At 36.8% G+C, this 27,587-nt stretch overlaps 1 protein-coding gene across 1 annotated transcript; it reads right to left on the reverse strand.

The window, feature by feature from the left end:
- Positions 1-7,729: 7,729 nt before the first annotated feature.
- DDX1 (DEAD-box helicase 1) lies at positions 7,730-27,433 on the reverse strand. The gene is made up of 26 exons (XM_066547199.1): positions 27,357-27,433; positions 25,553-25,604; positions 24,622-24,685; positions 24,076-24,105; positions 23,760-23,856; positions 22,250-22,297; positions 22,031-22,114; positions 20,600-20,683; positions 20,094-20,170; positions 18,777-18,849; positions 18,589-18,665; positions 17,822-17,936; positions 17,194-17,332; positions 16,101-16,161; positions 14,851-14,949; positions 14,088-14,177; positions 13,306-13,494; positions 12,219-12,270; positions 11,632-11,778; positions 10,892-10,983; positions 10,304-10,376; positions 9,768-9,840; positions 9,592-9,634; positions 9,269-9,364; positions 8,393-8,513; positions 7,730-8,056 (listed from the first exon to the last, which is right to left on the reverse strand). Exons 1-26 carry the CDS (start codon positions 27,370-27,372, stop codon positions 7,926-7,928), a joined length of 2,223 nt encoding a protein of 740 aa, XP_066403296.1. The 5' UTR covers positions 27,373-27,433; the 3' UTR covers positions 7,730-7,925.
- Positions 27,434-27,587: the final 154 nt, after the last annotated feature.

Consider the following 27,587-nt stretch of genomic DNA (forward strand, 5'->3'; position numbering starts at 1 on the left):
CTTCATTATGCTCATTATTTCTCAAGCTCATCCTGCCAGTTTGTTCCTTCAAAAGAATGTTTTTGAGCCCAAGAGTTCATATCATTTCTTCTGGGAGAGCAGTGAGGAAAATGAGCCACTCTTTTCAGGTATCAGAAGGCATCACTTCAGGAAAGCTCTCATCTACCACAGTGGCAAGACAAGGGCTTTACAAAAATAAAGCAGACTGTGCCATGTGATTCACCATTTTTTCTCCCAGTCAAAAGTAGAATGATTTACAGCACCATTCCACTACTGCTCTTAATTTTTGCCCCTTCTTAGGTCTCATGCTAGCAAGTGTTCTGGGAGGAATGTTGTCCTGTTGTACCCTCCTTACCTGGCAGATATCTTTGCTCTTCCCTTGAGCACATCCCCTAAACCAGAGGTATGGGAAAGCAATACCAAGGCACTGGCAGAGGCAGGTGAGCCAAGAATGTGATGCATCATGCAAAGGGAAGTCTGAAATAGGGTCACTTGATAAAAAAAGACTGTGCTTACTCGTGACACACAGGTGGGTGCAAGCAGAACTCCAGCTAAAAACTTTTCACATCACTGTATCAAGCTAAGCCTTGGATGGGCTGTCCTTGCCCACTGCTATCTTCCTCCTCCAGTTTTTTTCTTGTCAAAGTAACAGATTAAATTAGTAAAACTAAGGCAAATTGCTGACACTGGTCCTATAAAATGATACATACATGCTTTTTAATACAAAAAACTTTGCTGAATAAAACCTTGTAAAATCTGTATGGCAAAAAAAACAAAGTACTTGCTGCTGACACAATACAAAAACACTTATATTTAACAATATAACTTAGTTATATTTAACAATATAACAATATAATATAATATAACTAACAATATAACAATATAACTCAAGAACACATGTAATACTGGAAATTGTTTCTCATAGCAGCAGCACCTCTGGAAATCAACTCCTTCTTTAAAACTTTCTTTCTCCACATCAAACACTTGTCAGGAGTGCTGTGGCTGCTCTCTTAACCACCTCTGCAAGACCTAATTTCTGTTTGAAGGTTAATTAGTTTAATGCAGGAAATAGTCTAGTGGAGTTGGGGATTTCTTCTTCAAATAAATGAGTTAGAGGCTTGAGTTTGGTAAGAATTGCCTGAGAAATTGTGGCTGTTGGATTTGATACTTTGAACAACAGAGCATCACTATAGAAAAAGGAGAAACAATAGAATTCCACAAGTTCTACCTGAGTTGGCAATTTGTTAAGTTTTTTATTAAACACTTAAAAACACTGGAATAGCCTAATTTGGGGATGGAATTGCTTCCTGCTTACTTTTGTTACACTCTATTTTGTTCAGTACAAACCTAATGTGAACCAGAACATAGCCGAGGTTGGAATTTGTGAATGAGCTGCAGAGATTGACATCTTGCTGAAACACAGATGCTGCAGTGAGAGGATTTTCCATCATGGCATATCAAACCACATTATTTTAATTTGCCTTCAACAATAGCAGTATGCAAGAGAGTGAAGAGAATTTGTATTTGCTGTATATTGATTTGCACAGTCAAGATTATCACCAAGATTTAAGATTGTAAGACACTGATCTCTGAAGATCATAACCTTAAAACCAGAGCATGTTTGGGCACCACAAACCTAATTACCCCAAATCATGTAACTTATGGAAACACTTATGTAGAAGATTATTTTCAAACTGGCAATTTAGGTCTCAATCAGGATTTGATTTGCATTCCTTCTTTAATTTATGGAGTTTGCATTTCTTCCTTATCTTACCCTGATGCATTTTCTCCTCAACGCATGGCTGTAAACTAAAAGCCACCATGGAAACAAATCCTGTTGATATAGGAATAAAAGTTAACTCACTTTTCATCAGTAGGGTAACAGGAGAGGCAACTGCATGCACACAGGGTCTAACAAGCAGAAAGGTCACTCTATTGGATGCCTTACAAAAAAAGAGACAACTTTAAGGGGGTATTATATAGGCTTGATGAAATATTTTGTATACAAACCCGTATTTCTGATTGTTTCAGTAGCCTGTGCAGTGTTTACTTGGACAGTTTCCCAGGGATTTCCTGCTTTTTTAAGGAGACTGCATCCTGGAGCACAGCATTTACATAAGTTACCTACACGATAAATGAGATAAGTAAAACACATGGAGGAAGCCTCTGAAACCATAGGCATTATTCAGGAGAAAACCCCAAGTTTAATATGGAAAGATTAACAATAAACTTTTTCCTCCTTTTGATATAAAGACTATTTTTAACCCATCAGGAAAAGCTGTTTGAGCATACCATAGAAAAGTTAAATCTTAGCAAGAAAATACAGAAAAAATAGATATATTTGCCATATACTAAGCACTACATAGTTTTAGAAACTTGGACTAAATGCAGGTCATAGTTAAAAGCATCACCTGGCAACAGTGGCTGTTGGCCAAATTCCTAACCAAAGTTTGGGCTGCTGACAGAAAACTATAGATGACTTCAGACTATTTTACAATTTTTAATCTGAATTTAAATTCTGTTCTCACTTTTCAGACTATTAGAAATACCACAAAAGATCAGTGCTTAGAGGTGAACAGACTATCTTTTTGTAAAACTTACTTATTTTTAACCATTTCAGCCAAACACAGCTTAAATTCTTTTTCTAAGGAAGAGCAATGCAAGTTGGTTTTTTTTTTAAAAAAGGTTAAGGCTCAATAAAAATATTACTGCATTTGGTAGAGGGCTGGTGAAAGCATAACTGCATGTGCTGTATACCAACAATTCTCTACCTCCTATTTTGAATCACTTCATTAAAAATACTATTATTGTTCAGTGGAACAGCAATAATAAAAAAAAAATCACAAAGGGTTTTTAGTAGAAGAGAATAGAACAGATCACATTGCTTAAAACCTAAATGACAGAGTGGCTACTCATCATACTGTTATACACTGAAGAGTCAGAAATGCCACTGAAAGCAATTAGGATGTAATTTCTATTATTATTTTATTATCCTACATGATATTCTTCATTACTCATACAAGAAGTTGAACTAATTCTAAAACAATTACAGCTTTGGTTAAAGGATTCTGGTTCCCAACAAGGCATCTGTGGAAGGATGGTTTTAATTGATACCATCCAAATCTTCTATGAGTTTATCTTCTATGAGCAACAATCAACAAACAGAAGGAAGTTACCACTGGACAATCCACAACATTTTAGTGCTCTCCAAAGAGAGCAAACTGAAGAGGCAACATAGTTTAGGAAATCTAAGTACTATGATGTTTCCATATGTGTTAGAGTTTTTAAATTCAGCTCTATTTTACACAGAGGATGGTTTAAGTTGTCTAAACACAAGCCCTTCATGCTGTTTAGACAGGGTACCTGAATTTTCTGTCCAGCACTGGCAGGTCCAACATAACACCCACAGAAAGGAGACCTGTAATTTCTGGAGAGGCAAGATTATCCTGTCACCCACAACAGTGTCAGCTCAATGTTAGCTAGAATCTGAATTCCAGCAATCTATTCTCCATGTATTAAGTTAGCTGTTTGTATTTTTAATTTTTCTGCTAAATAATAAATCAAGAAAATCCCTTCAGGACAAGAGAAATTTTCTGCTACACACCCTAAGCACTCCAGTAAGCAGCAGTGCTCAGCAGTCATGGAATTCACTTCATGAATATACCTTTATGTTCATTCTCCCATAATAACAACCATTATGAAAAAGACTAATTCATTCATGTGCTGAGTATCTTGAAACAGCATTTAACATATTACTGCTGCAAAGATATTATGACAAGTCTTGCCAGTCTTGGCTGACATTCAGCAGATTGCTACATCTATTTACCTCAGTTTTTCCATCTGTGGGTCTGGACATATTTTTTAGGAATCAAGAGATATAGACAAAAATCACTGCAAGAAGCACAGTGAGTTTTAGACAAATTTTAATAAGAAATTATAAGGATCCTTCTCATCATTGACTAAATGCATTAGTTACTGCAACAAGTAGCAACTCTGAGAAGTAGCAACTTTTTGCTTTTAAACAACATGTAGAAAATGCATTATTAGAGAATTCCTTGCAGAAGAAAGGTTTCGAAAACCCTCACCTCTTGTATAACTTCATTTTGTCAACAGGCAAGGGGTGGTGTAATTGCAGAGATAAAGGGTTTATCAAAGTCTCTCTAGCTGTTACACTTTTCCCCAGCTGCAGAGGTGCAAAGCAGCAGGCTACACAATTCTTGGCAAAGTTCATCCTTTGAATCTTCCACCCATTTTTCCTCTTTCTTACATGTACCTAATCTACTTGAGATGCCGCTATTTTGCTAACTGGCTTAAGCAGGAGCCCAGCTCACTGCATTATATGGATATTCACATATGGTAGTGACCACAGGCCAATTACCTCTTCAAATAGACTAGGCACGTTTATTTGTGTGTGTGATTCCATAAACATGAGAAGACTGAAGTACAAGTCTGTGTTGCCAGCAGCAATTTTGTCTGCTTTCACAGTAGCAAAACAGAACCATACTTAAAGCTAAGAGACCAGCAAACTCCTCCTGCCTTTGGAGCTTGCTAAAAGGGGGCCCCAGCTCAGCAGTTTGGACACTGAGTGGCAAACACCATCTGTATCCTTTTCCCTTCCATAAAAGGAACCTTTATAGGAGTGTAAAGGAAAACAAAGAAAGATTACTACTAGTAGTTATAAATGAATAGTTAATCATCCAATAAGAATGTGAGTTCTCTCAAAGACATGTGCTAAAGCAAATTAGTCAAAAATACAAAGCTATTGAAAGAGGGTGCTCCAGTAAGCAAGTAATAAACTCAAGAAACCAAACAAAAATATCTCCCTAAGTCAACTTTATAGCTGTTATTAAAATATAACTAGTTAAAAAAAAGGTTAAAACTAGAATTTGTATTTTTTTCATTTTACTCAGGCTAATCTTCAATTTCTCATTCCTTCCTTTTGGTCAGGAAAGCTGAAGCACAGCAAGAACGTCTACATGGGATTTGCTTACACAATTTTAAAACCAGTAAATGGCAACAAATATTGCCAGGGGCACTGATGAAAGCCTATTTTTTGTTTCTGTTTTCAGTTCGCAAGCCCTAGAAATCAGCACTGAGAAGAAAAATAAACACAGTTTTGACATGTACAGTAGCAAGAATTAGCTTTGTACCCAGACAAGGAACAAGCCCTTTAAAGCAGAAGTGAGTGGATTAGCAATCCGAGCAGCTCACACTGCATGTTTATTCAAGCTGCGACAAGAAGTCAGGCAGTGAAGCAAGGGCCCTTCATTGTGAGTTTGCGTTCCACACAAACAGCTCCAACAGCTTTAAGTTCTTTTTAGTTTAGGAGTTTGTTTGTTTCTAAAGAGGAAAAAAAAAAGATAGGGAGAGTGTAATTGACCCAGTAGGGAGCAGCAGGCTGGCGTGGAAGGGGAATACGCGAGACGCGAGCACCACCACGAGGCGGGCAGGGCTGGGAGCGACCCTCGGGACAGACAGCCCCGGCCGGGCACGGAGCACACGCGTGCCCAGCAGCCCCCCGGGCACATCCGTTCAGAGATGTAACAAAAATTAGCTAACTTGATTTCTACGAGAGAAGTTTTTATTTTTTTCAATTACTTGGAGCATTCCCATGAGATGTACAACATCACCTGATGCTGAATTTTTTTTTCCTTGGGTATCTGTTGACTTTTAACATCCAGAACAAAAACATCTTCATAGCTTTGACTGGTGTGAAAGCAAGTCAGGGCTTGGTTCAAGAGAGGCAGTTGAAACTTTTAACTGGAATCATGCCAGTCTATCTAGATATGCCTTATCACTTCCTGTAACCAGGTGTAAAGGCATGTTCATTCCCAAATAAAAATAACAAGAGGCAGGGAACATCATATCAAAATTGTCTGCACTTAATTCAGTGTAACTTCATTCAAATTTTTATTTTATTTTGGTTTTCAAGATTTTTTTTTTAAATAGCCATATTTGCTTTCTGGAAAAAATGTCTAGTTTTCCACTAAATCCATCTTAGTGGTTTAAGACAGCAGTAACTGCAAGTAATATAAAAAACCCAGGCCAGATCCCCCCAAACAATTGCTAGGTTATATGCCATCTGATCTAAATACTTTTCCTAGAGATTACTGATTATGGCAGTGGGGATTTTCTGCCATTTAGCACAAGATACAGTTAAGTTCTTGACATCTCACACAACCTTTGAAGTCTGTCAACCAGAAACTGCCCCATACCTCTTTCATGCTACTGCGTTTGAAGGCATATCAGCAAAACTCTTCTGAAAGCAAATATTCATCAGGCCAGTGTAGTAATTTCAGCTCCAGCACCAATACAAATTTTAGGTAAGAATTGGCATGCCTAAATTACATGCTTAAAGTAATTTTCATTTTTAGCATCATTTTTTCAGCCCTAATTAGTCATGATTTGTAATTTGGATACCCAACAGCAAATCTTGAAAGATATCAGCACTTGGGGAACATGTAGCAAATTTAGAATGTCACATTTTAACAAAAAGATCAATGCTCCTAAGACTTTGATTCCATCTATCCACCATTTCCCTGTGATTTAAAAATATTTCCCAAGATCTATGTCTAAACTAGATAAAACTGATTTTAATCTCAGCTTCAACTGGCAAACATGAATGATCTAATTCCTTCTGCATCTAAATTATTTTAGGCCTTGCAATAAATTAATTTTGATTGACTTAGGATTGACAGATTTCATTACTTTTGTCTGACAAGACCAACACAACACAATAGAACTTTTCTTCCGAAGTTCTAATGATAAGCATCCCATGTAATCTCCCCTCTCCTTGGGATCAAGTAATACCACTAATTTCTCTAAATGCAATACTTTGTTTAAATTACTGAGAAATCTAGGGTTTTTATTATAATCCCTGCATCTCTCAGTCTGCCCTCTCCAGGTAACACTACAAATCATAATTTGCTTAACCTGAGTTTAAATTGATTGTCACTGCTCTTTCAAGGGGATGAAACATTCTGTGAAAAGATAACTTCACCAAGAAGGCAAAAGCTAACTTGATTTGTGGGTGTCTGGCATTCCCAATGACCTGAGATATTTGGATGACAATTGTAGGAAAAGTTACTGAAATTTCTAATTATCATTAAAAAGGTCACTAGAGAAATAAAAGCTAAAAAGAAATTCCAAGCCAGACTGCAGTAACAAAAAGTAAAAAATTCAACCTGTCTGAAAGCAGCACAAGAGGCATTAAATATTTCAGCCTATACTGCTGCACGAAAAAGCTTTTCCTGCAATGTTATGAAATGCTTTGATACTCACATGATATTCCCCTATGAATTCAGAAGTATTGTAGAAATTTTTGTAACAATATTGCTACAATACTGTACAATCCATTTCAGAAATTTAAGAACCATTAAATGTGAGAAGTCTAGAACTACAGAATCAAAATGCAGTTATCAGCCTAGATTGTAGGGGTTTAGGAAAACAAAGAGCTTCATCAAATACCTACTTGAGATCCGTTTTTTTTTTTCTTATTTAGTATAAACAGCTGTCTGAATGAATATGAATCTATCTTCAGTCAGCCCAGCATTAAAAATTTAAAGTACACAAATAATTAAATAATTTGAAATATAAATAAATAGAAATATAAAACTTTCCTCCCATATTTGCCTAACTACCCTTGTACTTTCAATAAATTAACAAAATCATGCAAAGAATGATTCTGCAAATTAATCCTTTAAGGCAAAAAAAAAACCAAACAAAACCATTTCATCTTTGACTTGTTTTATTTTATTAGGAGAACAGCTTACTCAAAGTTAACAGTGCTGAACACTCTGTTCCTCATGCAAGAAGTATATTTAGTTTTAATCACTTTCTAACTACCTCTACTCAGAGACAGTGCAGGATTTTTGTATTTGCAGGGCAGAGCATTTAACTCAAGCCTTCTCTCCAGTGTGGCACAATCAGAATGTTCTGAACAGCTGGTTAGGAAGATAGCCAAGATGCAAGAAAGATGTCTGAGCCTCCTTTTCAAGGGCAGCCAACTCTTGTACTGTAGGTGCCAGAATATCCACATGGCCTTTATACAGTCCACCTGCCAAAAGAGATACAATCTAAATTACATGTTCAAAGTCATTTTTCAGCAGAACTAACAATGCCCAACCACAGTCATTCGGAGAGTTAATTACTTTATTTAAAAAAAAAAAGCACAAAAAACCAGAACAGGTATACACATACTCTTGTCACTTGCAACCTATAGACTGCATGTAACAAATGACAGCAAAGAGCTAGCAGCCTTTTATAATCCATTTATTTATCATCTATTATTTTTTATTTATAGTCTATTATTCTGTAGTGACACAGGAGACAACCAGGAAACTGGAAACTGAGCACTGCATAGCAAGGGAACTTGAGAGTAGTTCATCCTTACCTCCCAGAGCTCTCTTCTGCCCATATGTAACTTTCCCATCAAAATCATCCACTGGTACTTTTATGTCTGGTTCAACTTGGGCAATAGTGCAGTTTAAGTGTTCTTCAATCTCCCCCAGCAACTAAGAGAAAAAAACCCAAGAAGTCTTTAAATACTCTATGGTCCAAGACTAGTCAAACTAGTGTTCTGAACAGTCACATCTGAGTAGTTTGGACAGGAATGGTACACAAAACAGTTTGGTCACAGATACAGAAGACTAACACCTTTTTATTACAGACTACACAAGTTCATTTCCAATTTCAGTATGGTTTTACCCTACCTAGAAGTCTTCATTTCATACACTACCCTACTTGCATAAATGAGGCTACTTTATAACAGCTCATAGTCCAAGCTTATTTTATCACAGATGAGGTCTATTTGCCCTTCTTCATTAGAGAAAGAAGGCAAGTATTGCTTTTTAACCTGCATTCACAGCTGGTATACAAATCCCAATGAAAACCTACCTAAGAGATAAACTATTCCCAGGTTAGAGAAACAACAGTTTTAAGTGACAATTTTGCAACAAACCATCTAAACTAACATTCTCTTCAGGATATATATCTTAACAGACTTTGATTAGGAAGACTATAAAGAAACTGCAAGTAAGACTCCAACAACATTGGCTGGGAATATTAAAATAGGTTTTTATAATTAAACAACTTACAGAACATATAACTTGAAAAGTTCTAATGTTCTATGTTCTAATTTCTTCTTTAAATGGAATCAAAGGTTAAAAACACCTTAAGACTAGATTGTACTTCAGCTGCACAGGTGAAACAAGAACTTTATTCTGGAATCTTTTAGAGGAATTGGGGAACATTTAAGCAAAATGCTTACCTGCATCTCATTGTACCATATGGTACAACCTCCTTCTTCCTTCAGCCTGGTGTTATAACACCCTTTTCCACGACTACTGCATACATGATACCAAACCTAGAAATAATGCAAAACAACCTCTAAACTTTGTGAAATAGTTTAGTACATTCATTTTGACTAATTATAGCATGAAAAAGAATTCAGGAATCTGTTTATGTTCTCCTTCAATTAAGTAGGGACAAAAAAAAGCAGTTTTTCAATGCAGGATAAGAAGGTCAGATAGCAGCTGGGGACAGAACCTCAGTAAATAATGTCTGTTCATCTTTGCTTTGGAGTATAATTACCTTTTCTTTTTCTTTTGCCACGAGGGAGATTGCCAAACCCATCCTGAAATATTAGGAGACAAGGGAGGGAGAAATGTATTTCAGTAACTATTGCCAACTTGTGAAACAACAACAACAACAACAACAACAACAACAAATCTCACAACACCTGCTGGCTGCTCTGAACACACACATACCTCTCAGCTCTGCCGACTCTCCCAATTCGATGAACATAGTTCTGTTTTTCATCAGGGAGCGTCACATTGATAACTGTGTAACACAGACAGTTCACAGAGAACACAAGATTTTATTTTTAATGTATGAGCTAAGGTCAGAGATCAGATACCTAAAATATTATTTTGATTGCTGCAATTCCTCTCCTTAGTCTATGTACATACCTTTATAGTCTATTACAACAGTTACAGGTGTAACCTGCAATACCTGCAATAAAGGCTCTCACACTCAAACTGCTTTCTCTCTGATTACTTTTTGGCAAGAATGGAAAACCGAATTAACGATTCGGTTAATCGTTAATGCAGAAAATGCAGAACAACATAAAGTATTTGAGAACTTATGGTGAACAACCAAATTAAATATTGCCTAGTTTCAGCCTTTAACATCTACATCTCTTAAAATTATGCTGTAAGTCATATATTTATTTTAACTACTGGACAGGCAAATATATTGAAGCTCCAGTGCAATTCAACAGGTTAAGTTTAAAAAACTGTCTTACCATATGGTACACCATGAATATCAATTCCTCTAGCAGCAACATCTGTGCAGATCAGGAAACGGACATCTCCTCTCTGCAAAAACAGAGCTGTAATGAAGTGTTGTGCTAAACACAGCAAGCAAAATCCCAAGCAATGAAATCATAGTCCTTTGCACTTCACCTTTAAGAACACTTCAAGTAACGCATGAATAGTTTGGTGAATTTACATACTTGTTTCTTTCCCCAGCACCATAAGGCAAACAAAACCAACAAACAGCTTCATCAAAACTAAACTGTAATATTGAACCTTTTTTTTAAGTGACCAAGTACTAAAGACCTTAAAAACCAGTGTAATTACTATAGAGTTTAAAGTTAGGTTTTTATTCCAAAGTAAGCCTACTATCTTCTGAATTCAAACTCACAAAGGTCATACTGATTACCACCAGTACAGACTTCCACCTACAGAAAATGTGCCTTACAATTTCAGGAAGTGGGACACAGAGCATTTGAATGCAATTTAATTTAAATAGAGAAGTAGGAACACAAATTAACATACAAATTCAGATATTGGGAGATGAGGAAAAAGCCTTCAAAAATCTGCTGCATCACCTTAAATCTTTCCAGGTTTTGCTTTCTTTCTTGAGGTTTTCTATCACCATGCAGACAGACACAGGAGAACTGATGTCCCTTCCTATCAGGGCCTGAAAGAATTTATATGCATTAATTACATCACATATAAACTATGACACAAAACCATATAGAATTGGAAAAAAATTTCAGAGGCATTGGGGTGGAAAAAATACACAAGACAAGCAGTAAAATACAATTTCTCCCTCCTCCCAAGAGCAGACCTGTGCAGGCACTTTTCCTTACTCTTTCCTACTCTAAATTTCTTCATTTCTACAAATGTTCATCTTCACCTTTCTCCTCACACATTCCTTTCACTGTTCCTGTGTTTTCTTTCACATTTCTCCAATGTCTTTTTAGGTGTGAACATCTCTTCCCATGTCTCTTCCCCTTACTGACTATCAATTTTACTAGCATGTTTCAGCAGAGGCACCATACATCTTCTCACTGGTTCAAATTTTGGTGCATGATGGGTTTCCATTCATTTCAGAACTATCTGGAACAGGTACAAGACCGTTCATTGCTTTCTTTCACAAAGGGCACCCCTGCAGCTGCCTGCTACAAAACTCTGAATTTTATGCCCAGTCAGTATGCAAAAAACTGTAGCACAATTTTTTCTGTGCCGTGTCCCAGTACTGGTGACCTCTATCATACAAATTTGGTGTTGAAAAAACACAGAAGTGAGAAAAGTGAGCTGAGTAAGGCTGACATGAAAACATTACCTCCACCCTGCTGGATGAAGTATTGCTCCATATTATCACAGTCTATTTTAGTCCTGCAGAAGATAATGGCTTGATCCATCTTGTGCTCTTTAATTGCTCGAACAGTGTATTCTCCTTTTAGAATTTTAATAGCTTCAGACCACATTTCTAAATAAAAATCAAGAAGTTATTTCACTCAAATTGTTTAAAAACATGAAGAACCTTTGAACTGCGTATCTTTGAAGTTCTCTAGCCTTCAAGTAGACAGTTAAACTTTTATTATTAGAGCAAGTAAGCTAAACCTTCAGTTTCTACCTCTCCCTTCCACGCTCCTGTGCTCCAAGGTGATACAATACAGGAAGAACAAAAGCACTCAGAAATTTCAGGTTTCTTATACACACCAACAAACACTTGTCTACAAATCTGCAAAATATATATTCAAGTCTCTTTGCTATTTCCCAGTTACAGAAACACATTTCTCTTCAAGACTATGAGAATGTAGAAACACAATTTTGGAGGAACATGACTCAAGGCCAGTGTCTACTACAATTTACCTTTAATTCAAAACATTTACAAGAATGTCATGATTTCTTAGTGTTGTTCATTACCTGGAGTGTTAGCGCCGGGCCGTGTATTATCTTTTGCATGTACTTCATCAGTCTAGACAAAACACAAACAAAAAAGCCCCCCAAGTCAGTAGTCCACTCTTCACAGAGAAATACTTAACTCCATTAACTTGTAACTAGGAAGAAACAAAAGTTTAGAAGTAATCTTAGCATTCTGCTCTCCTACCAGCCATGTTTACCCACCTTTAGCTAGAGGAAGGTCTTGTATTTAAGAATACAAAACTTATATTCATAAAAATGGGCAATAAAACTATGTAGCCACTGGATAGGAAACACCTTTGAACAAAGTGAAGAATTGAAAACACACAAACAAACCAGAATAAAAAGATTTATTAATAATAAAATATAGTTAAATCACAGAAATAGTAATTCCTTATCTTTTCCCCTATGCTAGCCTGAATTAGATATAAACTTAAAATCCAAAAGAAATAAACTCACACTAAGACTTAATGACAACACATGACAAACAGATGTTCCAAAGACAAAGAGAGATTAAGAAAACCGTAGATTTGTAACTGCATCAGAGTTGCCAAGAACAAAACATGGTTGCAGGTTATTCAGAACTTGAATACTAAAGACCTGAATAACCAACACCTTCTCATGTGAATAGGTGTCAGGTGTATGTAAGATCTGGAATCTCAAATGCAGTCTGATATGACATCCATTCCTGTAAAAACTGCTCATCTCACATGGGTTGGAGACAGAACTACCTTATAGAATGATCCATCTTGGCAGGTTTATTCCCTCCTGCCAAGTCAGAAAAGAGATACTAAGTACAGTTAGGCCATGGACCATTAGCTGGGAAATGAGTGAAAAAGCACAATGCCATTGCTCTCTAGTGCAAATCTAGTGCAGACTGTTACTCAATCAAGCTCTTCCTCAGCCATGCTTGTAACACTGAGCTGTTCAGAAACAGAGTTATGACACCACTGATATGATGCTGACTACCATGAAACAAACCATTTCAGATTAAGCTGTTTCAATAGCCAGCAAAGATCCTTCAATATTAGGCCCCTGTTCTGAAGGTTAAATAAGTAAACATGGACAAAAAAACTCAATTTTCACTTACTCTGATATGATTCTTGCCAAGCCTTTCCCAGAGTTTATCAGTTTTTGGATTTACAGGCACAACTACATGGTGTACAGTTTCAGGGACAGAATCTTCTCCTTTCAAATCTACCCAGGTAGGAAAATGCATGATTTTTTCGGATAGTTTTTTCACATCAAAAGAATGCAGGGTTGCAGAGCACACAATCACCTGAGAAGAAGAGAGTCACACGGATACCACTGAAGATAAGATCCTCCCAGTCCAAAAAGGTGAGAGTAGAACTGTATGAATGTTATGTAGTTGAATAGCATAACGTAGCAAAACAGAAAACGTTTGGATCTCCTCATCACAGGAACCACTCAGGTGGCAAGAGTCAGGATGCAAAATAAGTTGATTAACTATTCTCTTACAGAGGCCCAAAAAATTACTAGGAAGAATGCAAAACTATTGAAAGCTGATGAATCAAGAGTATTAATATGTTAGAAATCATAAAGTATGTGTTCAGTCATGTTTGCTAGATTTATATATAAATAATTCAAAATAAATTGAAAACTCCTGAACACTAGGCTTCAACATCTAGGAGGCTAAAAATATTTTCACAGGCAATTACTGAACTCACTGAACATGTGTTAGTTTTGGACAAGAGCTTTTGGGAACGCCAAAGAAGCATGCTCTATGCCAAATAATAGTCAACAACTGAAAGCAGAACACACAACACACCCCCAAAAATATTTAAGCAAACAAAACAAACTAAAAAAAAACCCACAACAAAAAAAAAAAAACAAACCACAAATATTTTATACCTGAAGTCTTTTTCCATCTGAGGTTATCTGAGGAATTTGACTATGGATCCTGTTTATAAAATCTGAATAACCTTGGAGGAGAAGGCCATCCTGTGTGGGGATGAAATAAAAGAGATGAAGCTGCAAATCTTCTCTCATTTCTCAGTCTTTACACTTGAGTTAGATAAGCAATACACTCCTAGTCTCAGAAGTTCCTGCTTTTAATTAGCTGGACAGTCAGTGCATAGCAGGGATATTATTACTAAGGAGGAAAACCCAGTAAAAATGTGGAGCACTTACATTATAGCTGCTGAGAAACTAAGCAGCTACTCCTAGCTAACACCCCAAGGCATTTGATCTTTGTGAATATTCAGATGTACTACCACAGATCAGAGAGATGCCCTTATTTCACAGCATACTGAGTACAACATTCACTAGCCTCAAGACCTGCTGGGTTAACTAACACTTATATTTTGTCTTTGTCCTTCAAGCTCCCTGCAGTGGCAGGGACAGACTTCAGTACCTTGTAAATATAATTTGAAATACATTTTCCTATCAGAAAAATTCCAAACAGATTTAACAGAGAGGCCAGGAGTGTGGGAGGGGAAAAAAAAGCAGGTTACTATGGTTGCAAACAATGAGAGGATTAAGGTGGAACAGTCTATAGGTACCTAATTGTTCCACTGAATTATCAAATACTATAGAACAACCATGTTTCACTTTTTTGCAAATATCATACTGCATTTAAGAACAGAATTTAAGTAGCACTTAGTTCTCTACATACAGCTTCATCCAGAACCAGGAATCTAACTTGAGATAAATTAATCTTCCCTGTTGAGACCAGGTCATCCAGCCTTCCAGGAGTTCCAACAACAATATCCACCTATGAAGTACATAAAGATAATGAGTTGGTCCTGTAACTAACTAGAGACATGAAAAATTTTATCTAAGCTTAACATTATGAAACAATTATCAGTATAATGCTTTATTTACTATTAATTATAACTTCATAAAATCCTAGAGTAATTTGTGTCGGAGGGATCTCTTGAGATTATCATCTGGTCTCCACTCCCCACTTTCACATGCAAATCAAGGACAATTTCTAAGTTATTTTAGGTAGCTGCCTAATACAATTTTCAGTACCTTTCTGGAAAGGGATCCTACAACCTCCTCTCTGAGCAACCTGCATTTTGGTTCTACAGTCATTTCATTAGCAGCATCTACCTTAGGGAAGAAGCCTTCCCTTATTTGGGAAGTGCTGTGCCCCTTTTTCCTTCCCTGAACCCCAAGCAGTGTAATCTTGTTATCAAAAGCCAACAAACAGATTTGTTTTTAAACGGGGATAAATTTTTCTCAAGGTAGAAGGATACAAAATCTATTAACTACAGAAATAACTACAAATTTTGCCAGACAGAAAGGTTCACAATCAAAAACTTAGCATTCACATGGAAGTCAAATAATCTTCCAGTTCAAGTAGGCTTAACAGAAATTTTTCATTTTGGCAGCTAGAGCCACTAGAAAATTTATCAAGAGTGATGTGCTTTCACTTCCAAAAGTGAGTCTTAAATAAAAAACACGGCCCTGTGACTCTGTTCTCCCTACAGTGAGACTGAATCAAGTGTACATTCCATGCCGCTGAAACCAGACCACTTCCTTCTATGTAGGACTGGTTTGTAGTGTAGGTTCATCTTGATAACTGCAGACTATTGTTATTCACAAAAACAGGACAGAAGTTAATAGGAAAACTGTCTTGTTGATTAAGAACAAATGGCAAACAACTGAACTTTCATTTTAAGATTTTCAGGAGTACTCAGGCTCCAAGAGAACTTAAGTAGTATAGGTACTTGTATTGACATGGAAGTAAAGGAACAGCTGCTAGACTGCTGTAACATGAGCTTCCTATTGACTGTACATTTTTGTTTTAACATGTTTATTATTCTTATTACATGAGTTACCACCATTAATATCCTCTAGCAACATCATCAATTGCTTGGAACCCAAACTAATAAATCATATGAAAAAAATACCACTTACACCTTGTTCCAGTACAGAGAGTTGATCTCTTGCAGCCACTCCACCAATAATAAGCAGTTCCCTAAAATTACATCAATATATTTGAGATTTACCCATTTATTATATTCAGAAGGTATACTTAGAATCAGTCTTCAGACAGATGTTTTTATTGATAACTGACAATTAACAGCTCTGAACAGTAATTTCAAGAACAAAATAGAAAAAATTAATTTTGAAACTCATCCTTTCACAAGTAGTGTACGTCAGTTCCAGTGAAAACTTTGTTACCAAACTGTAATTGAATGTGATTATCACTGTTGTTTTAAGCAAATTAGCACCTTAACAAATTTAATCTTACAAAAAATGTTTATCAAAAATCTCAAAAATAATGTAAGTTAGTGCACTGAAGTTTCCTGTGCCCTTGAAAGTTAGAAATGCAAATAACAGTAAACTAAATTAATCTTCCATTGTAGTTTGCCCATTCCTATTGCTTAATCCCAGCAATTCTAGTAAATGAACTCTTATAAACAGATTGCTGTTTATCATTGGGAAATGTTTAAGTTTTAGAAGCACAGTTGTCTCTCAAAGCAGAGACAACTTAAACGCAAAGCAACTTATAGATGATTCATTTTTCAGAATTGCACCTCCATGATAATTTTTCCTGCAAGCACATTAATTAAAGAGAGCAGACCCTGTATACAACTATTTGATGGAGATGAAAAACAAACAAAATGAGGGGGTAGAAGGAGATGGAGGCATAGGAAAATGTTTAGGAAAGAAAGGCAGTAAGCAGATAACATTTTTAATCAAGAGAAGCATGTGAAGTATCATACTAGCTATCACTGATAATTAAAAAAAAACCACCTACCTACCAAATTTCTTGTATGAGAAAAAGGCAGTCCACTGATAAAACATACCAAAAACCCCTAAGTGGTCTAACTGCAGTTGCATAGTCAGAAGTTTGGTTGGTAGCAGGTTATTACTGATATTATTATTATCAGCAGCACTGCAGATTATGGTTCACTTAGCTACAAAGTGGAACCTACTCCCCATCTCCCCATGAAGTTACAACCATGGAAAATACCATAAATGCAACTAACAAATTCACTTTTACCTTAATTTGGGATTATCAACATATTTTTTGAACTGCTTCACATTGTTCAAAGTTTGTTCTGCCAGCTCTCTTGATGGTTCTACAATCAATGCTTTTGGAGCATTTGGAAGGTTCTGTGCTTGAACCACTTGGGCATTTCCTAAGTGGAAAAAAAAACTCACCATTAAGACAAACTATATTCCTATTCTGGAATTTTTTACTGGAAACAGATCTGGATTTTCTATTAGTAATTAAAACCTAATAATTCTATATGCTCCATTCAGAGGTGATGTGATTGCTCTCTCAATTATGAGTAACTTCAGAATAATGATCAGAACTTACAAGTTGGTGTACTGGCCATGCAGGATAATCCATTCCATTGTGGGGCATAAAGACCCACACATTTTTACAATAACACTGTTGAAAAACTTAGCTGGACTTCTTTTATCTGATGTACTTCTAAATTCCAAATATGAAAGACTATTGGTGGTTTAACAGTAAGAAAATCTGGTATACTTTCAAAAAAGCATCAATATTTCTTCATTACTGCTCTATTTAAGATCTTTCTGATTGCAATTAAAGGGATCCAAAGATGCTGCAACACAACCTGAATACAGAAACAAGAGAAGTTTGTAAAAATGTAACCTACCTGAGTGTTGTGATTTTACAACACTACCCTCAGGAGCCTTGCAAAGGCCAACATAGCCATCTTTTGGTGGAAACTTGAAATCTTCTTCACCAAAATTGAATTTCAATTCCGCATTCTAGGTATCAACAAAGTTGTGTCATACACACAGATTCAAGAGACCACAAAAAATGAGAAACAACTCAGTAATGAAAAAAACAGAAAAAAACAAGAAGATGGGAGAAGGAAACACTTTGTCTATCTTATACATTCCTCCTCCCCAAGTTGCTGGAACTTAACCCCAACCAAACACACAGAAAAAAGCCAACTTTTAACCAAAGAATTTTTTCTGAAGTTGTACATCTCTCTAACCACTGAAAGGACATAGTACTACTTTACAGTAATGTTAGAGTACAGAAGAAATGAAACAAGCTATCTGACTTTCAAGCTATTTGCTTGCATAAGTTGAATGGCAGTATACAACAGTTTAATACACACAACATAGCACTGTTATTAGGAATTAGTGTCCATGCTATTCTACCTATAAATTCAAGATTAAAATTTGAATTTAAACATTTAGCTTAAATGGTACTCAAAGCTATTTTATTACTTAAATGGTACTCAAAGCTACATTATTACTTCAGTAGTGAATGAATACTGGTAAACCAAAGAAAACTGACTTTACATGCACAACTGCAGTAACTGTAACTGGCTATGCAAATTTTATACTTAATTATAAACAAACCCAGAAAAATTATAATAATCTTGGACATCTGTAATATTCCTGTTACCTTCAGTACACAAGCTGCAAAAAGTGCTTGGTTCCTTATATGTGGAGGGATTTCAAATGCAAGGCCAAGGTCCTTCCCTGAAAATAAGGTTGGTTCAGTCAGACTCTGCAAGTGTGTGCATTCCTCTCCTTCCCTCCCCCCAACAAAAGCATCCAAATAAAATTCCAAACAAAGAGAATAAAACTTACCATTTTTGGAAAATTTTATTTGTCCTTTTTCTGTGTCTAGATAACAGCCAATTGTATCATGCATAGTGAATTCCTGCAAAAAAAAAAAGTTTGTGAAGCTAAGACATTTTCAGTGCATTAAGACAACTTAGTGCTTATATTCTGTCAGCTTTTAGTTTTCTCACCTCTCCCTAACAAATGCTGATTCTTGACAGAAGTCAAGTAAGTTCAATTTATTTCAGTCAGACCATTGTAAATTGAACACATATTTTTATTTGATCACAAGTCTTCAGTAAACTGCCCAATTGATCTTGGTATTTAAACATTTATTACTGCTTTAAATTTACTTCAAAAACCAACACAACGACAACAATACATTTAAGTCATTTACCTGGAAGTATTCTGCATTATGGAAAAGCACATTAGTCACATATTTATTAGCCAATGTAAATCTAAGCTTAGAACACCAAACATGACATCAGAAAACTGTATTTTTACTATAATAAAAGACTAATGCTTGAAGATGACACTATATGCATGTTATGTATACTTAAGTGCTTTATTTTAGTAACTTGAAATCTGCTAATTTTACAAGTATTAAATAACATTTATAAATTAAGTGCTTCCAATCGACAGCTCAAGAATCACTGTTAAACAACCTACAGTAGTCATAAAAGTTGCAGGTTTTATGACATTGAGCTGTTATTATTAGCACAAAAAAATAAGAGTTTCTGCTTAAGTACTCATTTATTTATGTTTACACATCTCAATTCCACTGCTACACTACACAAAATCCATTATAAATATTCCCAGCAGACACTTTGGAAGTGTACACATTAAGGTAATGGCAAACCCAACTCAATAGCCAGAAGTAGTGCACTCTATGTTTTAGTAGAAATTAATAATGCATTTTGACAGATTAAAGAGTTGTGAAATTACTTATATTTTAACTTCTAGTAAACAGAATACAATGCCCTCACTTGCATGTTCCCAGTGTATACATATGGGTTGATTTATTCAAGCTAAAGATGAAGTCAGTCAAGACAAATCTCAAGAGGTCAGTTAACTTTTAATCTGTAACACACAGCAAAATTTTAACTTCTAAATGAGCGTAAATATAATTGCAATATAACCACTATCATGTCTCAGCTTATAACTGCTTTTGTTGAATCTTTTAATAAGCTTTTATGCAAAAATGCTTCAATGTTACATTGCCCTTTTGCCCAGTGAGCCTCCCTTAGCAGTGAGCCCTATTTCCAAAGACAGTTGATTGTAACAGCACAAAACTAACATGCAAAACTTTAAAAAATATTTCTGCCAAATGCAATTCAAGCTTACCTCACCATAGCTGTCAAATTGCTTGTTGTGAGATTTCTTACCAGTGCCACCAAATCCAAAGCCAAATTTATCAGTGCCTGAAGATAAGACAATAGGTTTTTATCTTCTGGTTGACACATTATGCTTTTTCCTTTTGGTATTAGCAACTGAAATGTCCAACACTATCATATAAACAATTTGCTGCTGATTACTAACTTCTGACCTGGATGTACACCAAACTAGTACTTTTGCAGCAGTACATTTATAGATTTTACCAGTCTCCAGTCATCTTCATTAAAAATAAAAAAAAAAAGGCGTAAAAGGCAGAAAGTCACATAAGACAAGAAAACACTGCCACAACCAGAGACTTCCCCTTACAGGAATTAAAATACTTATACAAAACATTTTCAACTCCCCAATACTGGGATCCTTCCCGAAGATTCCATTCTCTGCAACACTAGAACAGCACTCCACCCATTCCATGTCAATATAAAAACTACCTATAGGCTCTTCAGAAGGAAACTCACCCAGATCTAGTGAAGCCTGCATAGTTGACCAACCAACTCTGCACAAGCCTTGGTCATGACAGGAAACTTCATAGTAATATTTTCCTTTAAAAAAAAAAGAAAGGAACTAATACAATACCCAAATTCATTAAGGTGGTTCAGTCTTGCTACTTCCAAGACCATACAAATCTAACATCCGAGTCCTGCTGAAAGTGTCATGAAATCCCCTACACTGTGTTTGTGTGAAAAGGTCAATTGTATACCTATGTAGGAAACGAAGAAACAGCAGGCAAAAGAGACAAAGTACTCACTGAGAGGTAGAGTGTGAAAGGCTCCAAAGGAGTGACAAGCAAGAGAGAAGTGGTCCTACTCAATGCACAGGACCTGATAAAACTCGAGACACAAGGTTCTGCAGAATCAGAACCAGACCACCAGCATGCTCCAGTATCAACAACTCCTTGTGCCACTTGAAGAACATCCAGCTGGCTGTTATGTACACACAGACTACAGAATTATCTGCACAGCCCATTAAAGGAGACTGTTTAGGGTCTTTCTGAACACACTTCCAGAACCACTGGAGTATCAGGATGACTCTACTTCTGAGTCAAGTGTTAGGGTTGGCCTCTCAACTACTGCTACAACTACAGAACCATGAAATTTTTGCACATCTGCATGAAGTCTGTGAGGAAACAACTCAAAGTACTGTGTGTATAGCCATTTCCTAAAAAAAGGCATTCTGATGAATGTTAGTTACGATTCTGCCTCCTGCAACTCAGTCTCCTATTGATGCCTGAAGATTTTTAGCTTTCTTTGTATACTTCATGTATTTGTAGCTTAGTAGAGTGTTAAATGCCTAGGTATAACTTCTAGTACTATTTTCCAGCTCTCTTTACAATAGGGAACAAACTCTTTGACACATTCTTAGAAGTTTTGTTTAGTCTTGCTTGTTAGTTTACCAAGGACATTTTATTTTGTACCACATATCATAGACATAATAAAGGTAGGATCTGAGGACCAGGGGGAGGACTCCAACGGGGCAGAATCTGGCGGGGGGGGGTTACCTAACCAACTGCTCCTTTAACTGGACAATATTGGCTGAATATTCTAACTGCCTGATCTTATAAAATTGTAGCAATCTAATTCGGGGCATGGGTTTCACCATATTGTGCACTGAAGGCTTTCAAGTAAATGTTTGCTTTTCTATTATAATTTTAAGGTTGTTTAGGAAGATTTTGTTCTACTTTCAGGCATCACTATCAGGGAAAAGGTAATTTACAACACAAGGAGAACAAAACAGAAGTATTGGTCATTTCCAAGTCTTAAGCTACTAAATATGGTCAGATGGATAGAAAGATTTTAATGCAACCATCTACATTAACAATGGCTGACAAGCAGGTATTTCTGCTAAAACTTTTCTGGAAGAGTATTCAAAACACATCACTTTATATGTACCTTTAGTCACTCCTCTAGTTGCTCTGCATCCATGCCATTCTTTTATCTCTCTGCTTTGGCAACACAAACCATCTGATCCAATTGCTGAAAATTAGAAGACAGTTTTAGTTAAAGAAATTGCCTAACTGCTTTTAAAAGAAAACTTCATGCATTCTTTCCTCTAGCTTATTCTTTTTTACACCAAGTAAAAATTCTCAAGTGAACAGCAGGACAACTCACCAAAAGCTGATCCTCTGTCATAGGGGTTCATTTGCCATTTATTGAGCACTAAGTTGGAAAGACAATAACAGAAAAAGCATTTAATCCACAAATCAAGCCTGAGAAACTCAAATTAGATGTTCAAAATGTTTCTAGAGTGTTTGGCTTAATTTTCTGGGGAAATAGTTTTGTTCCAATGAAATTCATGTAAGCTCAAATGAAGGCCTACAATCCGAAGAAGGGCACAAATGCTTAATGCAAAGGGATTCTATGGAAGTTTAGATTATTCCACTAAGGACAGATTAAGTTACTTAAAAATGCAACTGCAAACAAGGAAGACTTTTATAAAATAAGGCAGTTTCACACAATCACAATCAAATTCAGATGGAAAATACCCAAAACTATATAAAGAACAACAAATTTCAAATGCATTATTTGCCATTTCCGTTCCAAGCTTACATTAAGGTATCTTTCAGGCTCTAAGTTAAAATGTCATTACTAAGGAGCTAAGGTAATGCACATAGAATTTTTGACTTCATTTTTCATATGCCAAATAACATGCTGTAATAAAATATATACATGACTTAAAAAAAAACAGGTGTCATTTCAATTAGGTTTACTGAGTGTATTAGTGTATTCATATTACATTCTCTCGAGGAGGATTTAACTTTTTTAAAGTTGACTTTGCTGACACCAATGTAGCTGCAGTTATAATGATGACAACTTCGATAATATCTTCAGAGTCTTGTTTGTGCAAATACTGTTCACTTACATAAAACCCAATCTTATCAGTACCACAGACTGGACATGGTTATCAGCTTTACAGTTCCAAGCCTAATTAAATGGATGCATAACTGACTCTCAAATACTGTGAGGATATTATCACAGTTACAGTCCATTTTATATAGCTGAGTTCCAGCCCAATACATTTCCTGCTCAATTCAATGTTTACTAGAAGAAACAAGATATCAATTATTCAATTCCAAACCTAGGCAGGTGCCAAAAGGAACACAACAGATCTACTCGGCACAGCAGAATTGAAAGGTCCTACACTGTTATCCCAGGCACATAAAAATAAGTCTGAGCCTAGAAGAGCTTTCTGCTCAAGCTCACTTAAGAGGCCCAAACTAACTCCATGGTGTCACAGCTTGTCTCACCTAATCCTGGAATAGAAAGATATTTTTTAACTCCTTCTTTTAAGGTGGACACCACCACCACATCTTGCAAGGCATTAACCTAGTATGGGGCTTTCAGAAGAACACTGGAAAGCCAGGTGTGGATCAGCCAGCCCCAAGCTGAAAAGAAGAGCATTACTAAGAGTCTGCAGTCAAATGCACACCAGTTCTTCCCACGATTCCACCAGTAAATTTATATTCTCTGTTTAATAAAACACTGAACGATTATATTTACACTATCCCAAATTATGGAAAAAATACTTACCTAATGGCAGGTTAACTCTACTTCTAAAAGTGACAAAATCAACACAAGTTAGCAGAGTTTTGAATTTAAGGAATGTGACACAAAAACTTACCTGCCCCTCCAGTTTTAATAGTGGCTTTTCCTTTCTTGCCTTCCATTTGGTCTTTCAGTGTTTCATAAACAATCTGGATAACTGGAATGCTGAAAGCCTAAAATGGAAAAGTCACTTTCATTCCACAAGTTATACACTTATTTCCAGCCTCCTTTTTGGGTGCAATATCACAGCCAGAAGTACTGAAATACATTCCTACATATATGTTGGTAAAGACTATTACCAATAATGCTTAAACACATATAAACACTCTCTCTGCATTTATGAGACCACTTAAAGACTTTTACTTTCTGCTAACATAAATTTGATTACTTACACCAGTTTTTCCACTCCCAGTTTCAGCAGCCTATAGGAAGAAAAATACAAGAGTTTTACCAGGACTGCTGGTAAAAATAAATTAAAAAAAATAAACATAAGTTTATTTTTTATGAAGTATTATTTTGGCTTATGGAATGAAGAACACAGAGAACCATAAAAGACAGGATGAACAAGGCATACTAATCTGATACTTTCAGAGTTATTGATACTGCAGCATTGGCTTGGGCAGTATCTGGCATGTTCCATATAGAGCTGTGTCAAGTATTTATAGCCAAAAGGAGAGCAGATGAGATCAGACAGGCCTCATTTATGTGGCAGTGCCTGTCAAGAAGTCAAAAAATAAAGCCCAATACTCCCAGATTTCATCTGCAAGAACAGCTGGAAACACACCAGTAACTCAAAGTGAATATACTTTCTACTGAAGCAGGACAGGAGAGCTAGTCTAACTATGGACCTGTCCAGAAAGAACAAAATTCACCACACCAACAACAACTGAAAGACACAGGATTCTTATTTCTAAAAATAGGCTATCCTGCCTACATACCATAAGCACATCACCACCTCCTAAGATCAACGGGATGGATTCTGCTTGGATATCTGTAGGGAGACTACAGGAAAGAACACATTAACACAAAATAATGTTCTACATCAATAGAAAAAGGAATTTTTACTTATCTAGAAATTCACAGAAACCAAATAATCTGCAAGATAAAGCAGGTAACTGCTATTTCTCCTGGCTTGCAGTGGATTCAGCTGCACCTTGGTAAGAGCAGTACATTTCACATCATTATGCTAAATTATAAAAAAAACCCCTTATTAACTACATATTCCTTGTCTTCCTTTCTTCAAATGAGTTTTTCTTTAAAGTCACTTATGCTGACTTCATTTACATGATTCCTGTTCAAAACTGGAAAAAAAAAAGTAAAGACAACTAAACTCAAACAGCATTTTCAGACAATCACAGCTAATTAATATTCATATGAGAAGAACTACATACATTAAGTTTGTCCATACTGACAACTTTCTGAATGACAATTCAACTCAAACTCTGAAGTAAAAACACGTTGGCCAAACAAGTAACCAAACACAAGAATATAACTTTTTTAGAAGACCGACACACATGCACTATATTTGAAAAACACAATAATAGACCACAGTCTGGAAAACATGAACTGAACTAGCATTAATTATGTGACAGTATTTCATCCATGATACATAGAAATAAACCAGAGGCACAGAGCCTTTTGTGAAACAACAGAAGTCAAGCATAAGCAGTCATGCTCTGCCTGACCAAGGTTAAGTGTTATTGCTGCAGTCACAGTTTGTATTCTTCAGTCTCTCACACTACAGAGAAGCACATGACAGTTAAAGGACAACACACATCCACTTTGCTTTAATGTGACAGAAGAGATGCTTTAAGAACCATGTCATACATTGCTGAAAGGCAAATTAGAGTTTGCCACACTCCTACTTACAGCCAGTCCATCTCCTCCACTGCTTGAGCTATCTCAGGCATAACACCCATTTCTGTAAGACAAGCAAAGAAGGATCAAGCAGTGTTAATAACCTCACATCACCCAAAGATTGCCAAGCATCAACACTTCCAGCTACAGACAGAACCATGGAAAACCACTCTTTTGGGCAACAGCATATGCTGCCTTCACTCCAGCACCCACTGATGGAGACATTCTCCCTTCCTCACAGGCAGCTTTGAGAGCTGTCTCCACCCAGAGCAGAGTCAGGCACACACAGGGCACAGGGGCAGGTACAGATGCAGCAGCAAAGTGAACACACTGGGAACAGAGCACCATTCCAAGGGCAAGGTACTTATCTTTGCACCTCTAAGGAAACTGCCTATGCAGACAATGGGTCAGACTTTGTTAACCACAAATACCCAACTTTCTCTACAGTTGAGGTATAAACAGTAGAAAAAACCTGTATCCTGTAAGGACTCTAGTTCAAATCTTGACTGACAATAAGACAACAAGGTTTTGATTTTGATAAAGTTATTAATTACAGACACCTTTTAAAGTTTTTTCTTGGATACCCCTTCTGGCAAACGCATCTCAAGGTCTGATGGTTGTACCTCAGACACAAGTTAAATATGGAGCAACATGCTTGTATGTTGATAAACAAATCCTCTGTATTTAAAAAGGAAAACAAAAGAAACCTGCAGCTATTCAATACAGGCAAGAGGAAAGCAAATCCTAAGTGACCCAAATGCTGGTAGCACACCATCAAAATTACAATTTATCTGTTGGCCATCTCTTTGGGTACATAAGGTTACTCTAAATCAATTCCTTCAGCTACAAACATGCTGTAAGAAATGTGTTATATTTGTAATGTGATTTTAGGAAGCTTTAATATTTTAGGAAGCTTTAATATTTTCAAGTGCTGGGCTCTAATCCTACAAAAGTAGACAATCCACACAAGCAACAAAATCAATAGCAATCAAAACCAATTTCTACTAATTCCAAGTTGGAAACAAATCTGTATTTTTTTTCCCATATACTTACAGCTCACACAGTTTAATTCAATATAAAGTACAAGAATTTAATCAAACAATGACACCACGACATTTTCCTCAACTACATCCAAATTAATCCAAACTGACCTTAGATCTCGGGAACAAGCTTCAGCATTTTGCCCCCATAATAAGATGCAAAAAGTTCAGTTAAAAGGAACAAACTAAAAACCCCATATACATTAAAACTTTACAGAACTCTGATCTTGACTGGTTGCCTAGTTCCACAAATATCTACGTGGGGAAGGGGACACAGAGTGATGCTTCCTCCTTTAATAGTAAGCTTTTGGATTACAGTTTACTATTATATACACATATATAGTTTATATAATACATATAGTTTGCCCAATCGTATCACCAAGCAGAGCTTCTCTTATCAAAAGCCAGTTATTATCCACTGCTATACAGAGAACAGTTATGGTAAACCTCCTGTTACTGAAACCAGCCAGCATGAGGAACGCGCCTAACTTTTAAGCAACCCCTTTGCTAGATCCATATGCAATAAAACCTGCCAAACCATTCCGATAACCATTTCTCAAAGCCTACAGAAGCCCGAGGACACGGGGAGAAGCACCTACATCCCCCGCAGGCCTCGCAACCTCCAGCCTGATCTATGGTCAGCCACACACTACCGCGGGCCAGGCTGGAAAGGCGGCCGAGGAGCTTCCCTCGGTGCTGCAGGGAGCCCGAGAGCCGGCGGGCAGAGGCGAGAGGCTCCCTCGGGGCCGAGAGGCCGCGGCCGCCGCGCCACGTACCCGAGAACGCCGCCATCTTCGCTCCGTGAGCGCCGCGAACGCCACAGAGCGCAGGCGCGCGGCCCGGCCGCCGCTTTATGGGGCCGGGTGGGCGCAGGAGCCGCCGCGCCGCGCGTTCCGCCCCGGCCCGTGAGCGCCCCCGGGTATTGGCGGCCCAAGGCGCCTCCTCAGAGACTCAAACACACCGCGACGTGTGTCACTTATACACCAACTAGGATACTTTCTTCTCCA

This window comes from Molothrus aeneus, chromosome 3 (genome assembly GCF_037042795.1).
Source record: "Molothrus aeneus isolate 106 chromosome 3, BPBGC_Maene_1.0, whole genome shotgun sequence".
Taxonomy (NCBI): domain Eukaryota; kingdom Metazoa; phylum Chordata; class Aves; order Passeriformes; family Icteridae; genus Molothrus; species Molothrus aeneus.